This window comes from Mytilus trossulus, chromosome 6 (assembly GCF_036588685.1).
Source record: "Mytilus trossulus isolate FHL-02 chromosome 6, PNRI_Mtr1.1.1.hap1, whole genome shotgun sequence".
Lineage (NCBI taxonomy): Eukaryota > Metazoa > Mollusca > Bivalvia > Mytilida > Mytilidae > Mytilus > Mytilus trossulus.
In genome coordinates this window covers 14,839,305-14,867,075 of record NC_086378.1, presented here as the reverse complement: position 1 = coordinate 14,867,075, position 27,771 = coordinate 14,839,305, and the positions used below count along the sequence as shown (strand labels likewise).

Below are 27,771 nucleotides of genomic sequence, written 5' to 3'. Positions count from 1 at the left end.
GCCTATTATTTTTTTTAAAACTATTTTGAGACTGATTAAAGATTTTTTTTAGTTTGAAATGTGTATATATCTTTTTTTTTTAATAAAATTATCTTGTTAAAATCTAGTTATGTATATGTTAAACGTTAAACTAAAAATTTAAATACAATGAACATCTTTTATTGAAAACCTAATTCGAGCCCCTCAGATACCTAATCGTATTGCATTCTGGGTAATTTCTTGTGAGTCAACTATGGCGGATGTCATTTCAAATATTTTGGTTGTGACAGTATAACATTTTAAGACATTCTGCTATATCAGCAACGCTAAGAATTTGAAAACATGGAATATTCAAAAAGTTTAATATTTTCTTTAGTGTTTTGTGTTTTTATCATAAATGGTAAGTGCAAAATAAACGCAGAGTTAATGGAAGTTCACTTTCAGGAAATCAAAACAAACGTGTGACGCTCCCGAAAAAGGGGATCGTCTAGAGACTACTACTGAAAAGGTCTTGTATTTATAATATTTATATAAAAAGCCATCTGAAATATTACACGACACTAAGAAATACCGTTGATATAACTTTTCTTGAGATTTTACTATTACATGTGTAGCTTTTCTCGTCGTCAAAAGAATATTTAAAGCTATACATACATTTGTATGTTTGTTAGTATCCCAAATTTATTATTGGATGGTAGTGTATGGTAACATACATAACATTCGACAGGGAACCAACTAACTCATCTACTCACAATCCCATTCTTGTGAAGATACCATGTGAGATAAAACTATCAAATCAAAGAGATGGAAAACTAAATCAGTTAAGGATCAATTGGAATAAGATAGACAAAAAAGGATATGAAGAAGAAGTTGAATCTAGATTAGCACTCATAGATGACAATGAACTCATACTGACATGTGACAATATATCAGATAATATCAATTCCATCTGTAAGATACTGTCTGAATCAGCAGTAAAGAACAGTAGTGTTCCTATAAACAGAAGGAAAAGAACAGGAAAACCAAGGAAAAAACCGTGGGCGCCAGAAATTGCTAGTGCGGCTAAGTCAAGCAAGATACACCATGCAAAATGGAAAGCTGCGGGCAAACCAACAAATCCAGAAAACGAGATTTATAAAAACAATAAGAACTCTAAGAAAAAACTAAGATCACTCCAAAGGAGGCTTGAAGCGACAAATAGAAACAACAAATACCAGGAACTAATGGAACTAAACGAAAGGAACGACAAAGGGTTTTACAAACTGGTGAGGAAACAACGTGACCCGTCGAACCCCTCAGGATCATCTTTGATATTTAAAGATAATACTTTAAATGACCAAATTGAAATTACAGAGGCATTCGCTCAATACTTTGAAGAACTCTCAACACCATGTGAAAATGTGAACTTTGACAATGATCACTTTACAAATGTAAAGCGAGACATCACAAGTCTCACTGAACTATTTAAACACTCAAAAAACCATAACATACCAGTAACTACAACGGAAGAGGTAAAGAAAACTGTGCTATCATTCAAAAATGGAAAATCCCCAGATGAAGAAAACATCACCGCTGAACATGTTAAGTTTGGAGGACAAACACTCATTTCTATCTTGACAAATATCATCAACTTCATCTTTCAAAATCTTGATATCCCATCTTTACTAAAGAGTGGAATAGCCTGTCCAATATTGAAAAAAGGAAAAAAGAAAACGGATCCAAACTCCTACAGAAAAATTGTCATCACTATGTTCATTGGAAAAATTGTTGAGAAGCTGCATCTTCAAAACAACCAAGATTCAATAAACAAACAACAAAGTAGACTTCAGAAAGGATTTACCAAAGGACAAATGCCTGCAATTGCTGCCTTAATACTCACAGAGCTTATAACAGAAGCAAACAAGTCAAACTCAAGCCTGTATATAGCACTTATGGATGCCAAGAAAGCGTTTGATATCCTTTGGCACTTGGGTCTGCTTAGAGAAATGTATAACTTTGGACTACATGGGGACAACTGGCTATTCTTCAAAAACTGGTACGAGGAAGTTACATCAAAAATAAAATGGAATGGAAACATCTCAAGACCTATCCAAGAACAACAAGGAGTGAGGCAGGGAGGTGTATGGTCACCCACTGCTTACAAAATTTTTATCAATAAACTGTTGAAGACATTTGAGAAAAACCAATTGGGGGCATATATTGGATGTACCTACTGCGGCATCCCAACTGTGGCGGACGATGTCACCTTCATATCGAAGAGCCCCACTGAGCTCCAAACAATGTTAGACATACAAGCATATTATGCGAACAAACAGAGATACTTACTAAGTGAACAAAAGTCGACGATTCTAGTACTCAACGACAAGGAAAATAGATCATGGTCACTTAACAACAAAGACTTATCAACTTCTGAATCAGCTGTGCATTTAGGAATTGAGAGAGACTCTACATCGAAATCAGGCTCAAAAGAGGTGATATGCAAGCGAGTGATTACAGCTAGAAAGACCACTTACTCTCTAATGGGTGCAGGGCTCCACGGGCTAAACGGTGTAAATCCACATGTTTCAGCACACCTTATTCAGATTTATGTGATACCCAGATTGCTGTATGGCCTAGATGTAATAAACATTTCAAGAAATGACATGGAGAAACTAGAGGTGTACCATAGGAAACTCATGAAACAAATTCAACACCTTCCAATAAGATCAGCCAACTCAGCATCTCTCCTTCTACTAGGACGAATTCCTATCATAGGTGAAATTCACAAGAAAATCCTTAAAACATTCGGGAATATCATCAGGAACGACGAATCAGTGGAAAAAGATATTGCGATCCGTCAGCTTGCCATGAAATCAATCAGCTCTGGAAGCTGGTTTCCAAAAGTAGCCGAAATTGCAGATCAATATAACTTACCTTCTCCGCATGATCTCATTGACAACCCACCAATAAAAGAAACTTGGAACAAGCTGGTCAATCAAACAATTAGCAGTCATTTCATTTTAACTCTACAACAAGAAGCAGAGAATAAATCTACTTTAAAATATTTGAACTTAAGTGATACAGTACCAGGAAAACCACACAACATCTGGACAAGCTGTGGTAATGAACCGTTTGCAATAATTATGGCACACTTAAAAGCCAAAATTGCAGTGGGAACAATCGTACTGCAAAGCTCAAAAGCAAAACATTCAAAGTCAGAAGTGTCACCAATTTGTCAGTTATGTCATATTGAGACAGAGGATATGATTCACTTTTTGATTAAATGCACAGTGCTGAAAACAACTAGATCACCATTTTTGCAGGAGTTAAAAACCTTTGTCAAAACATGCTTGAGAGGAGAGAATGATGAGACATTACTCCATGAATTGTTCAATAACAACGAGTATTTAGCTAGATTGATCATTGACTGTTCGTTTTTCCACTTTCTCAAAAATACAGAGAAAACTCGGATAGAAACAATCTCAAGAGGCTTATGCTACAAATTATACCAAAGGCGAGCAACTATATTGGCCGAAAATTCGTAATTATCGCAGATTATGGGCAGGAGCTATTGTGAATGACTTAAAAGATGTAACAGTAGTGACAGATATTCCTTGAATCAATGTAAATATCAAACGATTATAGGGATCCTTCTTAACCTTATGACTTAATGTAAATACCGTGTGATAAGATTTACGTTTGTGTGTATATATATAACTATTCCGTAATATGTGAGTGTTTTTTTTTTATATGATGTTGGGATTTTAAAAGTCTACGCCGTTACACAAGGACGGTGGTTCTCCTACAATAGGAGGGAGATACTAAAGAAGAAGTATGGACTGTATATCATGTAGTGTTACATGTACATATTGTATTTGTCTAAAAGTTAAACAAAAATATCTGCATTCATTAAAAATACGACAGTGCATGTCACAATAATATATTTTCTTTATAATTAAAAAGTTTTTTTTTATAATATTTAAATGTCATACTGACAAATTTGACATCATGTTTTACAACATTTGCTGTCAATCTTGTCCCAACCTAAAGATAAATACAGTGATTCACCTGACAAGGAAGAGTTCCAGGATCATGAGGCTAGTTCAAACATTACATTGTGCATGGTTTCATCACTCAATGTAATGTGACGGGATGGCTTCCCGTAGAAAACTTAGTAGATACTTAGTCAGAGAAAGTGGCGGAGCTGTCATTTAATGCACTGCCTTGTAACACAGATTCCCAATGGAGACATGATTTTGCAAGGAGAATCATGCTCTCCAGTTACGTTGGCGTCCATCAATGAAAACCAGGGTTAGAAGAATTACCTAGCCAGGTTAAAATATAAAAATAAAAAAAGAAAAGTGTGACGGGATGGCTTCTCTTTGAAAACTTAGTAGATACTTAGTCAGTTGTAAGCGATTGAGCTAAGGAAGTACTTTTTTTGCTCAGTCCTTTAACGTGCCTTACATGTACATGTATTTGGAAATCTTCGCTGTTGCTCCTGAGAATCAACATTCTCAAGTCTGGTTCTTCGAGTTATTTTGTTGACATGTATCAATAAATGAAAGTACATTGTACTTCATGCAAAAATGCTAAATATACATGTAGGACATTCATGACATTACCATGTCAAATATTTTTTCCATTAAAAATATTCTGGGAATTGACATTGCGTTTTTAACAAATTTAATGTTCTTCTTACGAATTCATGAACTTTGTTTATATTGTTTAAATTTGTATTTTCAAACATTACATTTATGTACAGTACCTCAGAGGTTTCTTTGACAAAAAGCTGTCTTACAATAACAATGGTTAGACTAGTTTTGTAAACAGATTAACACCTAGATGCATTCAATTATAATTTGATATCCTGCATTTATCATGTTTTTCCTAGGCATAATTAATATTATATTAGGTCTAATTGAAGACAAAAACTGCATCCTAAAACATTTAAATAATTTCTTATGCATGTTGTATAATTTCTTAATGTGAATATGATACATCCAACTGAGCTAACATCTTGATCAGTGTATCTTGTACATTGAAGGATTTATTTCTTTCCTTTTATGTTAAATTTAATGCAGGATATCCGTATACAACAGGTACAAATGTATGAGGAAATTATGCATCTACATTAATATTGTTAGCCTATTTAAATTTGACAATTCACTTGTATAGTAGGAAGTAGAAGTAAAATTCAAAGAAGAAAGGAAATACATGTATAGAGACCGTCTGCACAAAACTTTTTCACCTTCAACAGTCCTAAATTAAAATCCTAATACCAATATTTTGCCATTTTTCTAATGTGAAAATGTTTTGCTAAGACTAGCTAGTCTGAATACAATTGGGGCTGATGCCTATATGTATATACATGTATGTACATTTTGTAGCTGGCTAATAACAGTGCAGACTGAAGAGAGTTTCAATTATTGGGTCGTAATTGTAATTGAGAACATTTGATGTATAGATTAATATTTGGTAATTGAATTTGAAGTGCAAAATATATTTGGGATTTGAGCTAAAATCTTTACTATGCCTAATAGACTGTTAGCTGTACATAATAGTGCATCATGATTTTATTTGTAGTATTTATAAAATCAAAAGTATATGAACAAAGATGCATTTAAGTTTGCTAAAGAACCCTGATCTGTTTAGGAAAAGATAGACCAATAGAGTTGTAAAGAACTTTTAAACAGTATGACCACAGTTCTGTAGCACTAAATCTGAAATTTTTTATTCTGAATATCTTTTTAAATTAAACGTTCTGTACAAATTCAGCTATATATCTAGACAAGTCAGTAATTTCTTTTCAAATAAGAAATTGCATGTACATTTTTTGTAAATTTCTGTTTTATTTTGACAAAAGATTGACATGTACATGTTACATACATGTACCTTGTTTACAAAACATGTAGGTTTATTTGTTTATGATATTAACAAGAACAACTTTAACAATAAACTAAATTTATAGATTCCAGTTATTTATTTTAATACTAAATGTATTTGTTAAAGGTTTAAATTAGCATATTTAGGACACATTGAATTCTGACAATACGTTAATTAAAGCAAGTTCATTGTTTTGACACTTGTGTAATAGATTATATCTACATTAACCCTGGACATATGGAAACCTTCCAGGTCTATATCAACACCTGCCCTGGCTGAATTATCTAATTGGTTTGAGATTAAAAACAGGTCTGCTGGGTAATAGACAAGATCTTCCTGATTTTATCATCATATTGTTAGGTGTTATCTATTTAGGGTTGTCCTCTTCAGAAAAAAATACTTATCAATCAAGATTTTAGATACGAAGGAACATGCCCATATACAATACATACAGAAGATGAATTATCTTTAATTAATGAACCGAAAATTTAAATCTTGTTTATTCTTTATGCCTGAATACTTAAAGGTACCTTTGTGAAAGAAATTTGAAATAGATTTAGAATGGTAAATATTTATATGCAAAAGTGTGGGTGTTGCATGTAGTAAGATGTTAAAACCTACGTACGATACATGTATACAGGTAGACAGGAAGTGTTACCTGTCATAACCTGAACATTGTCAGTTGTACATGATAACATGTAATTGACTGTTTATGGTTGATTTGATTATATAGGCCATGGGGTAATACAGGAAGGACAAGCTTGTATAACATTTACTGATCAAATATTTGATCTGTAGCTACCATGTCGCCCTCTCATCTTTTGTTATGTTTAACAATAGTCAACAGAAATTTCACAATGAAGGGTGTTCCTTGTCCTCAAATATCCTCATACATCTGTAGTATATTTCTTATATTTACATTTGTATACAAATTCAATCTTGAATTCAATTATCGAGGAATAGTATTTTTAAACTAGTATGACATATTTTGTAAAGAAATATTAACAGTACAGTTTTAATGCTGCATCAGTATATGTACCTGTAATAAACAAACTTCTAGTCAGATGAGACAAAACAAGATAACCAATTAGATTTTATCCAGATAAAAAATGTGAAATGGACCAGACACGATTTTTATTTACGTTTGAACTGTGAAATATTGATGTGAAATTCTGGAATTATATTTGTTTTTCCTTTTGATCACTGTTGATTCATCAATCAGAGAAAAATGTTTATTGTTAACTTTTTTTAGCTAAACATGTACTGTTTATTGTCACATAGTCATGTTAGGCAGTTCAATCCCACCCTTCCAAACATGTGTAAAATTATTTTCCAAAAAGAAATCTTTTATTAAACCTCTTTTTCATGACTATAAATTAAAGATTTGAGCTGTCATGCCTTAACAAATGTATGTAAAACATGGAAAATCCCTTTTAAAATTAAGTCATATTTGCATTCTTTATAAATAGAGTATTACTTCTTAGTGACACATTGAGTGAATTACAAAGCAAGGCATGAGAAACAAGTATTGACATATTAAAGTTGAGTATTTTAGTCATGACCTTACTTGGGAGTGGTCATGTGACACATCCTGGGATATAAAAAGTCAATCATCACTCATTTAAAATACTACACATCATTGATGATCATAAAAATCTCAATAATCACTAATAAAATACAATAAATCATCTGTGTAATTGATTCACCAATTATAGGTCACCGGAAATCTCTTGAGATAAAACCTATGTACTTGAACCTTAAAAAGACATAATAAATATATATGTGTTGTACATGTTTTTTACACAATGTCAGACTTCATGGACTTACAATGTAGAGCAATAAGTTTTAGAGTAGGACTTTAAAACCTGAACTTAACTAATTTTCTACACCAACAGTTTATGTTTATACATGTACCCTTCGCATAAACACAGTAATATCCTTATCCAAACTGCACAGTCCTTCAATGTCTTTATAATTTTATCAATGAATAAACATTGAATATATTTTTTTTTTATTGAACTTGATTCATTGTGTAATTTTTAAGCTTTTTAATTTTTATCATGTTTTACATTGAACCCATTAGGCCACACCAATTTAATTTCTTGTTCTACGGATTTTTGGACTCCAAAAATTGGGGCGAGCGAGCGATTTGAAAATTTTAATAAAAAAATATTTAATTTGCAAATTTTTGAGGCGAAGCTTAAAAAGTAAAGGCGAGCAATTATAATTTTTTTTTGTAAACATAAAATAGTAGGTTTTGACTATTTTAAAACTTGATTTATCACTTGTACCTTGACATTTCTTTAATTTATGAAGTATTTTTTCCCTTTTCAACAAGAAATAATTGAATAATTAAATCTGGTCTATGTATGTGTGACTGACAATGAGACAATTCTCCATCCAAGTCATAATCAGGTTCAGAACAACCCCTTAATGTTATGAATATCCCTTTTATGAGGGGTCAAAATAAGTTATAATATATTTTTTTTGGTAAAAACACTTCAAGTACAAAAGGGCTTATATTTTCCCAAAGAACTATAATATTTGGTATTAAATGGTTAAAACATGTCCAAGAATTTTGTAATATTCCTGGACCTTATCCATGTTAACACATTTACTTTAACAGTTGAATATTATTCAAAATAAGTGGACCCATCCCTCCTTTAGAAAAAGTTGTTTTAAATATAATGTATTTCTCCTCTTTTAGAGTAAAAAATTCTAAGTTGTCAAAGGTTTTGTATAGTAGCACTGTACAAATCCTTAGTATTTCTATTTTCTTTTCTACAACAGTAAACATGGTAAAATGACCCCTTCAAGGCCCTTGTCTGAGGGAGGGTTGTTCCCAACCTGATAACTACAAACATAGGTCAAAGTACGGCCTTTTACACAGAGCTTTGATCAAGACCAACCAGCAAGCTATAATGGACCACAACTTAGTATTGTACACAATTCGAACAGGAAAACCAACGATCTATTTTTTGGATATTTCCAAACGGGAAAATACCAATGAACCACATCAACAAACGATAACTGCTGAACGACAGGTCCGTGAATCAACAATGACAGGTGCACAAACCTGCAGCGGGTATGACCGTAACCATACATTATAATTGCAGTTGAAGGCAAATCATTCAGAAGTTCTTTGTACTTTTTTTAACAACGAACATTTATTTAAAGGGAATATAAGTTAGGGGGAAAGATACCAACGTTTTGTTCTGTACTGGTATTTCTATTTATATCGGAGCACTCCCGCTTGGCATAAATTGGTTTCATGCTGAAACAAATATTCTCGCAGAAATTTACAGTGTTGTGGGGTGCTGATAGGTATAAAATCGTTATATAAAGGCTAGACTGTGATTTTAAAAAACAAATGATGAGATCTTTATATAATATTTACAAAAAAACGGTGCGGGAAATGGACATGATTTCATTTCCAGATGCGGGAAGCGGGAAAATAATAAAAATAAAAAAAATCTGTTTTGAAAAAAATAGGTGCAGGCGGGTCCGTCGAGCAAGGAATCAAATTGGTGTGGCCTTACATTACATTTATTTCCTTACATGTAACTTAAAAAGAAGATGTGGTATGATTGCCAATGAGACAACTCTCTACAAGAGACCAAATGACACAGAAATTCACAACTATAGGTTACCAGACTGTCTTCAACAATGAGCAAAGCCCATACTGCATTACTTGTTTAAAATTCTAAAAAGTTGTATAGGTTTATTTAATCTTGGGTCCAACTTCTACCTTGCATGAATGATTGTGATATTTTACAGAAGAATAGTTTACTGTCGCCTGAAATGTTATGAGATACTTGGTCTGGTAATGTCTGTTATCAAGTTTCATTTTAATAAAGACACCCTTTGACATTCTTTAGATATAAATACAGTTTTATAAACTGATACATACTGTAGGTATATATGCTTAATGGTGATTTTCATTTGTATGAAAAGTAAATATACCTATACAAAGTCACTAGTATCATTACTACATGTATAGTAGTAGGTTTTGTGTACAGTTCATGGAAACAAATGTATTATATACAGTTTTTAGTTTTTCCTTCAGTTCTTTTTTAATAGTAATTTGGGTTTGCATTTTTCTTAAATGTGTGATTTAATTCCAAATAAATGAGACTAGTTATTTTTTATTACCCTTAACCCAAGATCTAATCATATCATATATGAATTTAAACAATATGAAGGCTAGAGTTTAAGTATTTATTTCATGTAATTGGTATTCTAATGCGTGTTTATATGCATATAAATGTGAAATTTACACAATTTAGCATTGAGAATTTGTAAATGAAGGATAGAAATTTAAATTAGTATAACCCTGATATAACCCAGGTGCTGGTCCTAATGCAAATTTATTTGGAGTATAGCCAGGCAGATCTACAAAATAACAACATATAGATCTCTTTTCACATCTTGTATATTTATTTAGAATTATATATGTGGAGATTAAGATTTAGTGGTCTAAGAGGCCAAACCAGAAGAAATGGTTTGTTGTTCAGTGTATATCAAATATAATTTTCATCAAACTTTCCTGTTTCTTTTCTTTGATGGACCAGCTACATTGTAGCTCTCTTTTTTATTATCAGACCCCCAACTGAGTTGTGATAAGTTAACATCAGTCTGAGTACCATTAGACTTCAAGTTTATAATATTAGACCTGGGTGCAGGAACTATTTCATGATAACTAGCCTTTAAGTAGATGTATATCTGACCTAGTTTAATTCCAGGTATAACTTACAGGTGATAATCAAGTGTGATAATCTCAGCATTTAAGATTAAGACAAATATTTGACTTGTGGTTTAATTCCATTATTGTAAGCTTAACATGCTTTAGGTCATAAGATTTTACTACATATCCTACGCTACAAAACTACAACAGTTTACTAGATGAATGTTTATTTTGTCTTCATGAGCATTAAAAGCATACTCAAGTTAACTGACATTTGAAACCAACTGATTTAACTCAACTGAGTTAAAATGCATTTCACATGTTTGACTATTAAATGAGGTTTGGCAGTACTAATAGTATTACTTGTATAAGAAACCTTCCAGAAATGACTAGTTCTAGATTTCAGAATGAAAATATACCACTAAATTTGACGGTAACTTTTAGAATAAACTCAGCGGTATGGAATTTGCATCTTTTGTGAATTGGTTCATTGTTTGAACCCTTTTAAACATGAAAACAGATGAACCTTGTTTATCTTTTGTTAAACATAATTTAGTGTGTGTGCATGTTTGTACATTATAACTTCACAAAACATATTATGGGTGGGTCTCAATTAATGATAACAGTGCATCTGTTATGTAATTATATAGATAGACACCATATTATGTTTATATCACAGTTTTTTATCCCTGATTATAAAGATTCATACAAAGTTATAATCAAGTTAGTTTGTGTGTCCTGATTTAAACTGCACAGTAATGAAGAAACGCTCTATTTACCACAAGTTTAAAAGACTTCAAAGCTTTATAAAGATCCAATTATCATACCTTATAATGTGTGATAGAATAGTAGACATACCAGATAGGTCATTCTATCTTATTGGGGAGCTTTATCATTACCTGGCTTAAAACAGGTGTACCATATAATGTCCTCGCTCTTACCTAGAGTATGAGGGCCTGGCTGTCATTCTACTTATATTGGGATTGTATTGTTGAAACTTGTTTCTTGATGTCAGAATAGGTGCTCTATCTTCCATCTTTTGCATTCCATTCTCCTCCAAATATCCACACACTTGTTTATTGAAACTGTACTGAGCATAATTACAGAATAAGGGTTGACTTTATAAACTTTCAGTCAAATTATTAAAAGCAGTTCTTGTAACACTGGGATGATCTGAGACCCTTATCATGCTTATCACAGGACCATGGTGTTGTTTAAAATAGATTTTATAATGAAATGTAGTGTAGGTGTTGTGCTATAATTGTAATGATACATGTTATACATGCATTTGTATAACAATAAGAAGATGTGGTATAATTGCCAATGGGAAAACTTTCAACCAGTGGCCAAAAATAATACACATTAATTTTCTCTTTGAATAGTTCATGATCATAATCATGATGATGTAGTTTAAAAGAGAGCAGAAACCTTTATGTTATGCATGGATGTTGGAAGTCCTGATTAGTTTAGCAGATTTCAACTTCATTTATAATGATCATTTCAATAAATTATGATTGTATTTGTTACTAATTAATTGACTATTTTTTTTTTAATTTCAGGTGTGGAAAGTATAGGTATTCAGTTACAGGCAACACCTTCAGAAGGAATTCTTGGACCGACTAGTGTACAGTTGAAATGTTCTTTTACAACTGTGACAGGGGAATTTGTTACAGGTTTAAACATTAAGGCTAAAAGTAAAACAGATGGACAGTTTAAAACAATAGCTAGATTTAACACTCCAACAGTTCCATTAAATGCAAGTCTGACACCGGATGGCAATTACTTAACAGACAGAGTGACACTAACAAACCCAACATCTTCATTATTTTTTGCTTTAATACAGTTTTCTGAGTTAGCCTGTGAAGATGAGACAGAATATATGTGTCAAGTAGCATATATAGGCACAAGTGGAAGTACAAATGCTGATTCTGGTGTTGCAAATATAAGTGTTAAAGGTATGACAATTTCACATCACTTCCTTCTATTTAATCATGACAGCCTGCAAAAATACATTTTTAACATTTCTAAATTGCCTTTAAAATCTCTATATATAATATACATGATATTATAAAGGATAGTTTTCCTGCTGTTAGGAAAGAAGGTGTATCTGCTGCTTTTGTCTTTGAAAAAACTGCTCAGTCATGTCAGTATAAATTGTCAATTGTAGAAAATCATAAATGCTATTTATTGTTATCATGGTTATCATGGTTATGGTACATGTAGGAAAAACAACCAGAAAACATCCAGCTGTTTACGCAACAAGAATAAGGTTGAAGTGGACAAAATCAAAATATGGATGTTTTTTGTTCATAAAATACAACATTGATATTACTATGATTACTGTTTGCATGTCGGTCAAGTGATTTTTATTTTTATATATAACATGTATAAGAAGATGTGGTATGAGTGTCAATGAGACAACTCTCCAGGTAACAATTAGTAAAAGAAAACCATGTTTTTTTTTACAATTGTCTTATGAGCAATGAGTAGGTTTACAACAAATGTATCTTTTTAATATGTTAATAGTAACTGTTGTTAATTCATTTTATTTACCTTGAATTTATAACAGGTAACCCAGAACAACCAGACAGCAATCCATCATATGTACCGTCAGCTGGGATAGAAGAAGGCAACAATGTTGTCTTTACATGTACGGGTAATGTCGGTAAACCTGAAGGCAAGTTTAGATGGGTGAGATACAGACGTAACTCTAATGGTATTACTATACAAGAAACACCATATGATTCAGAGACCACCACAGCAGCAGTGATGCCAGGAACCTGTACATCCAATGGTACCAGTTCGCTGACACTGAAGATGGAACAGCTAGATAATAATGCCGTTGTCAGATGTCAGGTTGTTTATCAAAATGTACCACAGGGGAGTTTATACAAACAGACTGATGGCATAAATGTTTATTGTAAGTAGGGGTTTAATAAGTTTTGATATATATTTATCATTACATGGCATGTGTACAGTTTTTTAAATCATGAGGATTATTGAAAATGATGGCAAAGTTATGAGAAAGACTTGAAAAGAATTTACAATGGTTTAATTGTTTTGATCCACATTATTGCACACATTGTTTCCAAATGTTTCAAGGGAGATGAAAAGTCCCCAATAAAAACTATTTGCATGATGGGACTTATACAAACACTACAATATAAACAGTGCTTGTAATGATATTAGTGGAAACTAATTGGGCATTGTCTTTTGTAAGCTTGAGCTTCAAATATCACTCACAGTATTTTTAAATAATAGACATACAGCTGTGGAAAGCATTTGTCAGAGAGCAAATCATAATTCAAGTTTGCATATACATGATATACCTGTTATTTGATAAATGTTTATAGTATTTAAAAAAATAAATCTGTGGAGGCACAAACATGATTTAAGAAGGGTTTGTTCTCCAGAATTGTACAGGAAATGGTTGTTGATTAAATTTTTTCATGTATTGTTATGTTTTTTCTCTATATTTTTGCTATAGATAGTGTAAGGAATGTAGGAGTAACAAAGTCTCCCAGCAATCCAACATTTGCGGAAGGAGCAGGGCCCATAACTCTGACTTGTACATCAGATGGAAATCCTGCTTTAATAAACACAGATTATACTTGGCACAAAGAATCCAACACCAGTGTGGTGCTAGGGACTGGAACTACATATATCATCAACAATGTTGTCGTTAATGAAACAGATAACTACATATGTGTGGCACAGAACAGTTTTAATGGACAAACATTTAACATGAATAACTCTATACACATACAAATAGGTGGGTATTAATATATACACACATACACACACATTGAGCAATATTTCTCCTCAACTTAAGTTTATCATAGGGTAGGGAAAAAAACTAAAAAAAAAAACCAAAAAAACTATTGTAACCATGGTAACCATCAGGCTTAAAAAATGAATGATATAAGATGTAAATAGTAATTAGCATCATTAGGGAAAGAACGGTACCAAATATGGGCATACACGCTAAAAATATTAAAATAAAATAGTTTATTTGTTTGATCTTATAATCGGTAAATAAGAACTTGAAATATTCATAAAACACATGTATCAAGTTAATTTCTGCATACTAAAAATTTGTTGAAAACAAAACAAAAAAGAAGAAAAATGAATTAGGGCTATTCTTTATAAATTCAGTCAATCAAAGTCGTCAATTTTTAGTTACTGCAGATTTCCATTTATATGTATATTTATTTCATTTTAAATTGCACTAATTACTTTTGGAAGATTATGATTTTTTGATTTTTCGTTTTGCATTTTTTGTGTGCTATGATTTTTTTTTTATAAAGACTTAATTATTGAATTCAAATTTAAAGTGTAAAAATGTTTGAATATATTTGAATTTTAGTTACATTTTTTCATTATCTGTGCATGTGCATGCAAACAAAATATTTTCTTTATTTCTCATATTTATATTCTTATATATTCTATCAACAAGTTGATTGTTTTATGGGTTGTAAAAAGTTTTTTCTTTTAAATTCATTTTGCTTTTGTTTATTTTTTTGTTGTTGTACAAATCCTGTAAGTTTACTTATAACATTATCAGTTAGTTGAATACATGTATCTTATCATGCTTATTTATAAGCAGAAAATGTAGAAAAATGAAATCACCAATCACCAAAGACTTATGAAATATTTATGGAAATTGTATAATGGAATAATTATGAAGCCTAAAACCCTTGAAATATATGTCTGCTGAAAAAAAATTAAAAAAATATAAACTTAAAATGTGTCCAAGATCCATCCAAAGTACCAAAATTAAAAAAAAAAGTAGTTTCATTGCTCAAAATTGAAAAATGAATCAGCTGCTAAGAAAAATGTAACCTATATAATGCTTATTACAAATGTATCAGAGAATATTTTAAAACTATATTTAAATGGACATTATGTATGTACTTAAACAATTCTGCATCTTTAAAACATGTGCAGTTAGTCAACAGTTTATAATATATATATACGCTCTATTATATAATGTATAAATTCTGAAAGCAATTATTATAGTAAGTGATCTTCTCAGAGTCTCCTCAAAAATTGTATTTAAAAAATCAACAGCCAAATTGGCATGATCAGGGGTTATAAAGAAATCCTGTTTAAGACTAAAATGTCAATGTAACTGGAATAACCTTGATACAATTTGTGTAACAACAAAATTATCATCTGGTTTATATGATGTATTATACAAATAAAAATTAGCATTATATTGGATTGAAGTGTAGCATGATAGATAGTTCTCAATTATCTCAGTGTTAACTTTCTTTTACTTCCTATGCTATCATACTTACAGTATAAATATCATCAAAACTCCAAGGTTTGGCGAACCCTAAAACAAATATCACCTGTCTAGTAATAAGCTAACAAGTAAGATAGTTGGCATTATTTGATAATTGAAAAAGGTTCTAAATGACCAGAATAAGACCCTACATCTAGCTAAAATTTCAAATAGCAGATTTATTGACCATAATCACAATTAATCATAGCTAAAACAATGACTAGATAAGAACAAGCTCTCTTTATAGTAAATTTATGAATCAGTGTCCTTTAAATAAGGGTTGAAATTCATGGTTTTTTCAACCTTAACCAAAATACTCATTTAGGAAGAGAATGTCAGCGTTTTAAAAAACAAGGCAAAAATACTTCCATTTCTGACACTTAATTGCATGTACATATGAATCAACTAAGAATATTTGTTATCTTGAAACCATGGATTTAATATTATACCAGGGCCAACTAGGACCATTACCAAACTTATCCAAGATGATATTTGATATTTTTGGTTTAATTAAAAAAGACAACAGCACAAAAGTAATTTTGCATCAAATTCAGTTCTCTTTGCTCAGCAGTGACACATCATCAAAACATTACCACGAAATAGCCCACAGTATACACATGATACATGGAATAATACTTCTGAGAAGATTGTTAGATAACTTTATATATGCTAGAGCTTTTTTTCAGAGAATGACACCAGTAAAATACAGTTCTTGATTCTTACATATTTTTTCTATATTTTTATTTATTTTATTGGTAACGGTTTTCTTATTTTAAATAGATTATTATATCTCGTATTCAGTTGATTTTGAATGAGTAAGCAATTTCTTAAAAAAAATGAAATTTTCCTCAAGAAATTGTCTGAATAACCAAACAATTTCGGCAAAATTCAAATGTTCATGTAGACATAATTTTTGTTCAGTTTAACTGAATAAAAAGTTGATGTGGATTCATTTGATTACGTGGTTGTCAATTAAATATGGATTGAAGAAAATATGTTTTTAAGTCAACTTTTGATTTCATAGTGTATGTTGGCTTTATAATGATAGTCAGTAATTAATCCTAAATAAATTTAACAATTCTTTGAAATTTGTGATAAACTTATCCTCATAAAATTTGTATACCACGAATATTAATGCATCCACATTTATTCTCATTTCATCAAAATTATTAAAAAGAAAGCCCTTTACATAAATCAAAGACATTTCTCTAAATTTCTAATTTTATGAGTAAAATGTGACTAAATCAAGATCTGTATGGTGGTATATTTGGCAACTAGTGCATGATACTTTTTACTTTATTAGACTTTACCACTACAACTTCAACTACAACTCCTTCTACTCCTGCAGAATCCATATCAACAGCAGCACCAAGGCTTCCACCAACAGGTATGTTTAACAAATATCTAAATGGGAGGGAAACTTATTAGAATGATTTCATTACATGAAGAATCATACTACAGCTGCATTAGAAATATCATCTGCAAGGGAATGATCACCCTGATAACTATGTAGTCATTTTTTATGGTCACCATATGTATAACAAATCTAGTTGCTTTTAAAGTGCTGAAGTGGCAAGTCCCATATATAAAACTTCTTAAAGATATTGAGGTTAAAAGAGAGGATGAACATGCTACTTTTGGATGCAGGTGAAAAAAATATGCAAATAGATTATATGCTGCGTTTAGACAAGTTATGGACATTGGAATGTAGCTACCTGTTTCATTCATCATTATATATGTAAACTGCTTTGAAGAAATGTTGGATAAATTGGGGAAGGGGGCTATCCAAGTTGTTGCTTTATGAAACATCCTTAAAATTGGTTTCAGTTTTCTTTAACTTTAGTGTGCTTCACCAAATGTGATAAAACTTATACAGGCTTACCATAGAGCACACATCAAGTTCAGCTTAGGGTTGCATCACTCTAGCTGTTCTTGATTAATCTCTCTTTGTAAATAGTTGATAGTTTATTTTAATTTTATACATTTTTTTTAATCATATTTTTCAAACCTGGAACTGCAATTGGATTTGTCTATGCCACAGTAATATCAGAAGGGGTGCATTTGGTTTCAGGGTTTATCTAAGTCAGCTATACCGTGTGATGCGTTTTCAGATTGATCACTTGTCAACTTCCTGTTTACCGAACATTTGTATGATTTTACACATGATAGCCAAGTTGAAAATTTTCGTCACATTTTTCTCAGGAACTACAATACAAGGATTTCTGAAATTTGGTTTCAGGATTGATATAAGTCAGCTATACCGTGTGATGCGTTTTCAGATTCATCACTTGACAACTTCTTGTTTACCGAACACTTGCATATTTTTACACTATTAATATTATCCACTTGCGGCGGGGGTATCATCAGTGAGCAGTAGCTCGCAGTTTCACTTGTTATGTTTATGTTGGAAATAAAAGTTGAATCAGTTTAAGATATCTGATTTATCCTGAGGGAAAGAACTATATTGAAAGAGAAAGTAGATATTTTATTTAATGTAAGTGTTTTATTTCAGTACTGAAAGGAGTAGTTTTGGAGTGTTGATGTTAATTGTCTATAAGAAAAGTTTGAGAAAAAAGTTCTTTTTCACTTTCTTACACTTGCATGTCTTTTCATCAACTTGAACCACTCTTTTACATGAAACAATGAACATGATATTCATGGCATAATAAGGCCCATACTTAACTTACTCCTATGGAATGTTATGTCTCTCTAAAATATCAGATATATTGTCATGGGAATAGAATTGAAATATATTCGGATATGATGTGAATGTACTGTAAACCAACAAATTTTCATGACTTTTCTGATTGGAAAAATAATGCAAAAATATCCCTCACTAATATATAGCATGTATAGCACTTGGGTCTATTCTCATATATATAATTACATCAATAAAAAGAGTAAATTGAAAAATGAATTGATGCAAAGTCGGCGAAATAAAAAAACCATAAAAATAAGTTGGTTTACAGTATGTTGATAGAATGGTCAAGTTTGAAATGAGAATTGTTGACTTTAAATGTTATTTTTGTTTCCCAATCATTATAGAGGATGGATTAGGTACTGGTGCAATAGCAGGAATAGCTGTTGGTATAGCTGTACTTGTCATTATAATTATAATCATAGTTATCATTGTCCTGAGGAGGAGTAATAGAGGGAAGGATGACAGCATTGATGGTAAGAACAATGACTTTCATAAACTGCATATTGACTGACTCCTTAGCAAAATTAACTTGCTACCCAAATTGGTATAAAGGAGACAATTTGTCATTATTTAATAACTTGGACACGTAAACAAAATTTACGAAAAAGACTAATACTGTTGATGATTAAATGAAATGAATACAATGTCAATGGATTTAACATTCAAAACAATTTAAGGATGTACTTAGGTGAGGTTAGGTAAAATTAATAAATTAAGAAGTTAAAATTAATACTATTTATAAGTTGGTAGAGCATCAATTAAGGATAAAAATAAGTTAAAAATATTGATAGGTCATGGACCTCCTTTTCAAGATATTTGAGATTTAAAATATGGCGGGAAAAGGCTGTCTCTGACTTTTAACTTATATTTGCATTGGTATTATTAGGTCTCAAAACCAAAGAAAGAAATTAAGAATCTTCTAAAATTTTGGTAAATGACCTTTCATGAGCTATTAAGTCTTATATGAAAAAATAAATGGGTGTTATGGGGCAAAATATTTGACATTGTATTGTACGGAAAAACACCAAGGAGTCCGAACATTTGACACAAATTCCAAAACCTCACCTTAGTACACCCTTAAATGAAAAACTAAGTTACTGTGATGACTGTTTAAGTTATCATTTTCCAATGAACTTTGTCATGTAGATGTTGCTTAGTCACTCAGCTCTGTTGATTATCTTTATTTTCAAGCCCACCAGTTCTACCTTTCTTTATGTTAATAAGGGATGTGAACAATTGATTTATTACTAATCATTGATGAAAGATTCAAATGTGAAATGTAAAGAACAACTTATGAATAATTGATTACAAACCTATGACATGTGGTCAGAATGTGATTAGCTGTGTGCTTTTTCCACAACTTTCTTGTTAATAACAGAGATGTCTATTATAAAAAAAATTATATTAATCTGCTCTTTATCAGATAATTTTTATACGATCGTCGTATATTGCTATCACGTTGGCGTCGTCGTCGTCGTCGTCGTCCGAATACTTTTAGTTTTCGCACTCTAACTTTAGTAAAAGTGAATAGAAATCTATGAAATTTTAACACAAGGTTTATGACCATAAAAGGAAGGCTGGTATTGATTTTGGAAGTTTTGGTCCCAACATTTTAGGAATTAAGGGCCAAAAAGGGCCCAAATAAGCATTTTCTTGGTTTTCGCACTATAACTTTAGTTTAAGTTAATAGAAATCTATGAAATTTTGACACAAGGTTTATGACCACAAAAGAAAGGTTGGGATTGATTTTGGGAGTTTTGGTTACAACAGTTTAGGAATTAGGGGCCAAAAAAGGGCCCAAATAAGCATTATTCTTGGTTTTCGCACAATAACTTTAGTTAAAGTAAATAGAAATCAATGAAATTTAAACACAATGTTTATGACCACAAAAGGAAGGTTGGTATTGATTTTGGGAGTTTCGGTCCCAACAGTTTAGGAATTAGGGGCCAAAAAGGGACCAAAATAAGCATTTTTCTTGGTTTTTGCACCATAGCGTTAGTATAAGTAAATAGAAATCTATGAAATTTAAACACAAGGTTTATGACTATTAAAGGAAGGTTGGTATTGGGAGTTTTGGTCCCAACAGTTAAGGAAAAAGGGGCCCAAAGGGTCCAAAATTAAATTTTGTTTGATTTCATCAAAATTGAATAATTGGGGTTCTTTAATATGCCGAATCTAACTGTGTATGTAGATTCTTAATTTTTGGTCCCGTTTTCAAATTGGTCTACATTTAGGTCCAAAGGGTCCAAAATTAAACTTAGTTTGATTTTAACAAAAATTGAAACCTTTGGGTTCTTTGATATGCTGAATCTAAAAATGTACTTAGATTTTTGATTATTGGCCCAGTTTTCAAGTTGGCCCAAATCGAGGTCCAAAATTAAACATTGTTTGATTTCATCAAAAATTGAATAATTGGGGTTCTTTGATATGCCAAATCTAACTGTGTATGTAGATTCTTAATTTTTGGTCCCGTTTTAAAATTGGTCTAAATTAAAGTGCATAGGGTCCAAAATTAAACTAAGTTTGATTTTAACAAAAATTAAATTCTTGGGCCTCTTTGATATGCTGAATCTAAACATGTACTTAGATTTTTGATTATGGGCCCAGTTTTCAAGTTGGTCCAAATCAGGATCTAAAATTATTATATTAAGTATTGTGCAATAGCAAGTCTTTCCAATTGCACAGTATTGTGCAATGGCAAGAAATATCTAATTTCACAATATTGTGAAATAGCAAATTTTTTTTTAATTAAGAGTTATCTTTCTTTGTCCAGTATAGTAAGCAAGAAATATCTGCAAGAATTTTTTTTAATTGGAGTTATCTTTCTTTGTCCAGAATCAACTTAAATCTTTGTTATATACAATATACAATGTATGTTCACTTTTTACTACCAACTGATAAATTTAAATAATCTTTACCATTCAGTGATAACAAGCAGTTTTTTTTACATCTTTTAAACATTTTATGATGTATTTAAATGAGTAGTAATTGTTGCAAACTCCATTAGAATATTTTAATTGAAATTAGTTTTGGAATAAGGGAAAGGGGGATGTGATTAAAAAATTGGGTTCAATTTTTCTCATTTGAAATTTCATAAATAAAAAGAAAATTTCTTCAAACATTTTTTTGAGAGGATTAATATTCAACAGCATAGTGAATTGCTCTAAGAGAAAACAAAAATTTTAAGTTCATTTGAATACATTCATTCTGTGTCAGAAACCTATGCTGTGTCAACTATTTAATCACAATCCAAATTTAGAGCGGAATCCAGCTTGAATGTTGTGTCCATACTTGCCCCAACCGTTCAGGGTTCAACCTCTGCGGTCGTATAAAGCTACGCCCTGCAGAGCATCTGGTTTGTGTCTACAATCATTCACAGGAATCTAAAATTACAACTCACATGATGTTAGGGACATTCAATACTGTTTACAAAATTACTACAAGTGGCGATAACAATTAAATTGCCTGGTGATAAACTGAAAGTGATTTGTTTCTAGACTTAAAATTGATAGAGGCATATTCGCACGAAACTTATGCATGATATAATAGCAATTTATTTGATTTAATTTTAACTTCTTATTCTCAGTTCAAATCTATATATCTTTATTTCTTACAATCCAAATTACATTTGTATACAGACATCCTTGTATATTGAAAATTATTGAAAATGTGTTCCCTTCTGAAACTGAACTGTTTAGATAATTTCTTATTTCTTATAATTTTACTTTCAGAACCACCAGAGAAACCAAGAAAGTAAGTTTACTTTTGTATCTTATATTGTACATTTAAAAGGAAATGAAACATTATGAACTTAATTTAGAAAACTGGCTAAAACTGCTCAATTCGTATCTATTAACAATATACACACCGGAATGAGTGGATTGGTAAAAACATACTTTTGCAAACAACTTCTGTTGTCTTGGGAAGTTTTCAGCCATGTTTATTTTTTTTGTTCCAAGTGACCTAAGTAGGGCTTTACAGAATTTGACAAAGTTTGTACAGGGTCTTCTACATGAAGTTGTGCACCTGCAATGTAGTTTTTAAATTCATACCAAAACACATTGTCATTTCTTCTTATGAAAAAAAAAAGACGAACTCAGATGTTTTAAAAGGATCACAGTTCCAACACCATTAGTGACACCCACCATGTTACATATGTAAATATCAAAAGAAGAAGATGTAATATGATTGCAATTACAAACAACTCTCCGCCAGAGAATTTATAAAAATAGCTTTCAACAATAAGCCAAAACCAATACAAAATGGTAATCTAATAAAGGCTGTGAAACTACAATTGTAAAACAATTGAAACAAGAAAAATTTGACTGATTTTATGTAACAATGATCTTTTTTATGAGACATGAAATTAAGTTCCCACACCAAAACATAGCTTAGGCTCTTTTTTTCTTGTTTACAATTTTTAAATAGCATTAGTTTTAACATGAAAATTAATTAATTGTTGTGTTTAATTTCTTTTCAGCAACCTGAGTTTTGTAGATAAAAAAGATGCATTAGGGGATAAGAATGGTCCATTTAATAATGTAAGTATAGGATACTATTGAAAGACATATAATCATTAACAAAATCTTGTCAAAACTACTACTAAGTTTAATATAACTTTCTTTTATCTTGTTGGAGGGGAGAGAACTTGTGTCTGATTCAAACATGGAAATTGTTGCAAGAAAATTAATTAAATTTGAATGTTTTTATATCTATAGTCAAATAAAAAGTAAGAAGAAGAAGAAACTATATATTTGTAAAGGGAAATTAAAAAATTGTGTCCTAAAGATGATATGGTAAACTAATAAGATTTTCATTTTATTTCAGCATAATATACATTATGCAGACTTGAATTTTGATGATCGTCCAAGAAGTCGGAAACCATTACAGTTGAGTCAAGATTCTGATTTAGATCATACACCATACGCTGAAGTGATGATGCCAAGAGTGTAGCTATCATCTGGTGCATTCATTACAGAAATCATGCCATTAGACTTAATTGTGTATTTGTATGGGCTGTAGCTGTAAGCTTAATATGTGTGCCAAATTGTATGTGAATGTTAGTTTGTCATGTGACATGATGGCAGGTCATGTGATTAAAAAGTCTTTTTTTATCATGGCTGGTATAATATTGATCATGTGATTGACAATTTTGAATAATGATTGATATCATACTTGTGTCCTGATATTAAAGGGAAATAACTATTACAACACTGAAAAATAGTCTTAAGCTTTGGCTTTATGCAATATCAAATCATTTTGTTTCTGAACTTGCACAGTAATGTCCCTCAAGGTGGTCCTGGCATGGATCATCCTAATCATGTAATTACTGTTAATGCTATCATGATAATTAGAAGAAATTTAAAATTGGTACTTCATTTGTACAACTTTAATTTGTAAAAGATTTTACCATGTTTACTTCTGGTTGTCAAGAATCTCAAAATGATAAGAATCGAAATAATTTATCAAAATCTATTAAGTAAAATTTATTGATGATTTAACATAAGGAGTGACAGGGCATGTAATTTGAATAGACCACTTTCGAGTTCATCGTCACCGGCAAAAACTCGTCAATTATGCACGCCTTTATGACGTCATTTACCAGATAGAGGGGGTCGCCTGTATCCCTGCACTATTTACGTTTATCAAGCGTCTTAGTGATCGTCTTTGTGCAGGCTAAACTGGAAATAATGGTTGCTCTGTAGGTACTTACTGACAATTCCCTAATGACAGCAGTGTTGATTGTCAATTTTGAGAATTCAATTTGCCGAATAATTCGTACAATATAGAATTATAGTTTTCCAACCATTCGCTCAACATTGGAAGGGAAGTGACGACGCCCCTAAACGCACAAATGACGGTGATAAAGGCGCGTATAATTGACGAGTTTTTTCCGGTGACGGATGAACTCGAAAGTGGTCTATTGAGCATTAGGCCAGGCTGACCAGCACATACTAAGCTTAGGTATTACATTTTAAAAAATGAAAGTCTTCATGGTCTTGTTTATACATGAATTTTGGCAAAAAAAGCTTAATTTTGAATGTAAAGGCTTTTTGCTGTCAATTGAAAGTGTGACCATATCAGTAATTGAATAAAATGGTGAAATGTATCATTTACACATAGAGAAGGGACTGCATGTATTTCAATTATGTTTTAATATATTACAAACAAAAGTGCTAACTGTCATGATTGTACATAAAACTATTTTTATATATAATTTTAGCTACGTAATACATTCCATTAGGCGGGATCACTTGAAGTATGTAAGATTCTATTTCATATCACTGTTGGTTTATTATATTAAATAATCATTATATTTGACTATAAATCAATTTTGTTGGATTTTAAGTTGTATTGAACATATCTTAGCACTGTTCACGAAATACATATATTTTTGTACTTTATGCAAAATCAAATTTTTTAATAATAAACTTTATCAAAATCCATTCCCTCCAAGAGTAAGTGGCCTTGTAAAAAGTTACGTCCATTATTTTATAATTAAAAGCTACTGTTTAAATGCAAACTATTGAACATACATTGCATTTCCAAGTTTTTATATGGCTGTATGTTTTTGCAGTCTTGTTAACATTTTTTAGATAGAATTAGAACATATCATTCCAAATTTCTGTGTTGTGAATTACAATTTATGAACTTTTTTTTTTATTCAAAAGTGTTGTGAAATTCATATTAGTTTGACAATTTCCACATGATAGATTATTCATCAGCATTCAAATATTTGAACATTCTAAGAATATTTCTCAAAACCAATGTTGTGAAGTAATGATACATTGTTATTTTCATCATTATTGTTAGAGTTGAAAATGAATATTTGAGAAATTTTTGTACGGACTTGTTTAATTTTGTCATTTAAGAAGCAACCATGGTCCAATTGACCATTGATTTGACTGTAAATGCCTTTAATTTTGTTTCGTCATGGTCAATGTTTTAGAATAATAGCATGATATGATTTGTAGTGAGATGTGAATGTGATTGATTAGATTTAGTCAATTTTTAAGAGTGTCTGCACTGTATTATACAAAAGTGATAATGTTCGACACGCTACCCTTAAGTATGTAATTATAAGCTTCAAATATATAAATATACAGCATTTACTAAATGTATAACCCACCAATATTGGCATGTCACCTTCATTCATTCATAGCCAATTGTTCATTCATAATTTAACCTAGTATATTCATACATATTTGATCATTTAGTATTGTTTACATCTTTATGCATATCTATTTCTGTGGCTGTTAATTAATTAATAACAGCTTGCAAATATGTATGCTGACGACTATATTAAAAATAATGGATATAGGCAATAATTTGTACTTAAAATCTGATTCATTTTCTAATACAATAAGCCAGTTAAAAAAAAAATGAACTCAGGATCTTTTCTTATGTAATTATTTGTTTTGTTGGATTCTATTTATTTTCCTTTGTAGTGTTCTAATTTTCAATTTTCTGTTGTATTGTTTGCAACATTATCTAGTTTGGTTTATATTGAAGTTATTGTTCCTTTGAAATTTAAATTAAAATCATTTGATGAATTGGTTATGCAATTTTTCGTGTGCATTAATCAGAAGTAAAATAGTGTATACAAATTTCCTTTCTGCATTCATCAGCCACAAACTTTGAATAATATGAACTGCAATACTATATGCACTTGCCATTGTAAATAGTTCATCGTAACATACTATCATAGATATCTCATTTCTCCTGTAGTATTCTATTGTAGATATCTCCTTGTACTATATCATCTATGATATTACCATTTACTAGTCATGTATAATATGTCATTCATTATAGGTCATTGTATTATAGACTATATACATTTTTCTCTTTATTTTGATGAAGAAATCATATAATGTTTACTGTTTATTTATTATTTACATGGAAACATTTTAATAAGGGGTAATCCATCATGTTACATGTAATTAAAAAGATTTTACAAGGGACTTGGATCATAGGAGAATTGTTAGTTTTTTCTTAAACAAGTTTTTTCTTAAACAATTTTTATTAAATTTTATAGACTTTTCCGTTGATAAGATATTAAACTGCCTTTTGCAATTAACTTAAGTGTTTAAATTTAAACAGTCTTAGTGAAGTGATCATTTTAAGTTGCAGCAGCAGTCTTGGAACTTAAATAATCTGTTTAGGTTTTACCCAAATTAACAAACTTTAAAAATGCTATGAATTTTAATTTCATCTTAGACATTTTCTTCATGGTTTTATGAAAAATAAAGATTAATTCAGAGTTGATGTATAAGGGGAGATTATTCATATAATTAAATTTTATGATAAATTGAACTGTAGATTTACCTGTGTTGGGATATAGCAAGAACTTGAGTATGTACAATTGAATAAGACCTATCTCATCTTTTATATGAATATTGATCATTTACCTTTGTTCTACATATTATTTTGCACATCATTTATTTTTAAAAACAAGCTAAGTCACATGCTCTTTTTATGAATTTAAAAATAGCACAAAAGATAGTAAACTAAGCAAACATTTAGGGGTAATCATCCTTGATACCTTAAATAATGAGTTAAAAATTAATTAAAGTTCCATTAAAATATAATGACCGTGGGATATAGATATTATAAAACATTGAAAAGAACAGTATATTTGTAGCAAAGAAGATATCATTGTTATTACTTCATAAACCTATCAGATAATAACTTTGTTGATAATTTACATGGAATACTAGATAAACATATCCCCAAATAACCCTGCAGCTATAGTATGGTGATATCAAGCAATATTGGTTGTTCAAACTACCAGGTCTTATTTTATGTTTTGATTTATTCATATCACAAATCATGAAATTGGAAAATGTAAATGGTGAATATACAGATCAATTTTAACAGGATCCTTTAAGTAATCTATCCATATGCATTTCAAATAGTTAATGAATAAACAAGAACAATTATGGGCATCGTTAATCATTATTCAGGTTGTGTATTAGTCATTATCATTGTAGATTTAATTTTTTACAAAGAGATCATGATATCGACCAGATATGTAAAGGGAACAAGGAAAATTCAATCAAGTTACATGTATTTTATCATTTAGCATTACATTTAGATTGTTTTTAAGAATTCCAGATTCTAAGTTACCTTGTTAATAAAATTTGAATTTCTGTAGTATTTGTTATGTTGTGAGAAGTGTCGTTATTATAAAATACAAATAGAAGAATAAGTTACTGTTATGTCAGTAGTTAAAATAAATTTAAGAGGAGAACTAAA

The 27,771-nt window shown here is 30.7% G+C and overlaps 1 protein-coding gene across 1 annotated transcript; it reads left to right on the top strand.

Moving 5' to 3' along the window:
* The first annotated feature begins 219 nt into the window (after positions 1 to 219).
* On the top strand, positions 220 to 27,669 carry LOC134720850 (uncharacterized). Its single transcript, XM_063583409.1, has 9 exons — positions 220 to 379; positions 12,088 to 12,483; positions 13,098 to 13,448; positions 14,016 to 14,300; positions 17,119 to 17,202; positions 18,861 to 18,989; positions 22,248 to 22,269; positions 22,997 to 23,057; positions 23,344 to 27,669. The coding sequence occupies exons 1-9, from the start codon at positions 322 to 324 to the stop codon at positions 23,467 to 23,469; spliced, it is 1,512 nt and encodes a 503-aa protein (XP_063439479.1). The 5' UTR covers positions 220 to 321; the 3' UTR covers positions 23,470 to 27,669.
* The last annotated feature ends 102 nt before the right edge of the window (positions 27,670 to 27,771 follow it).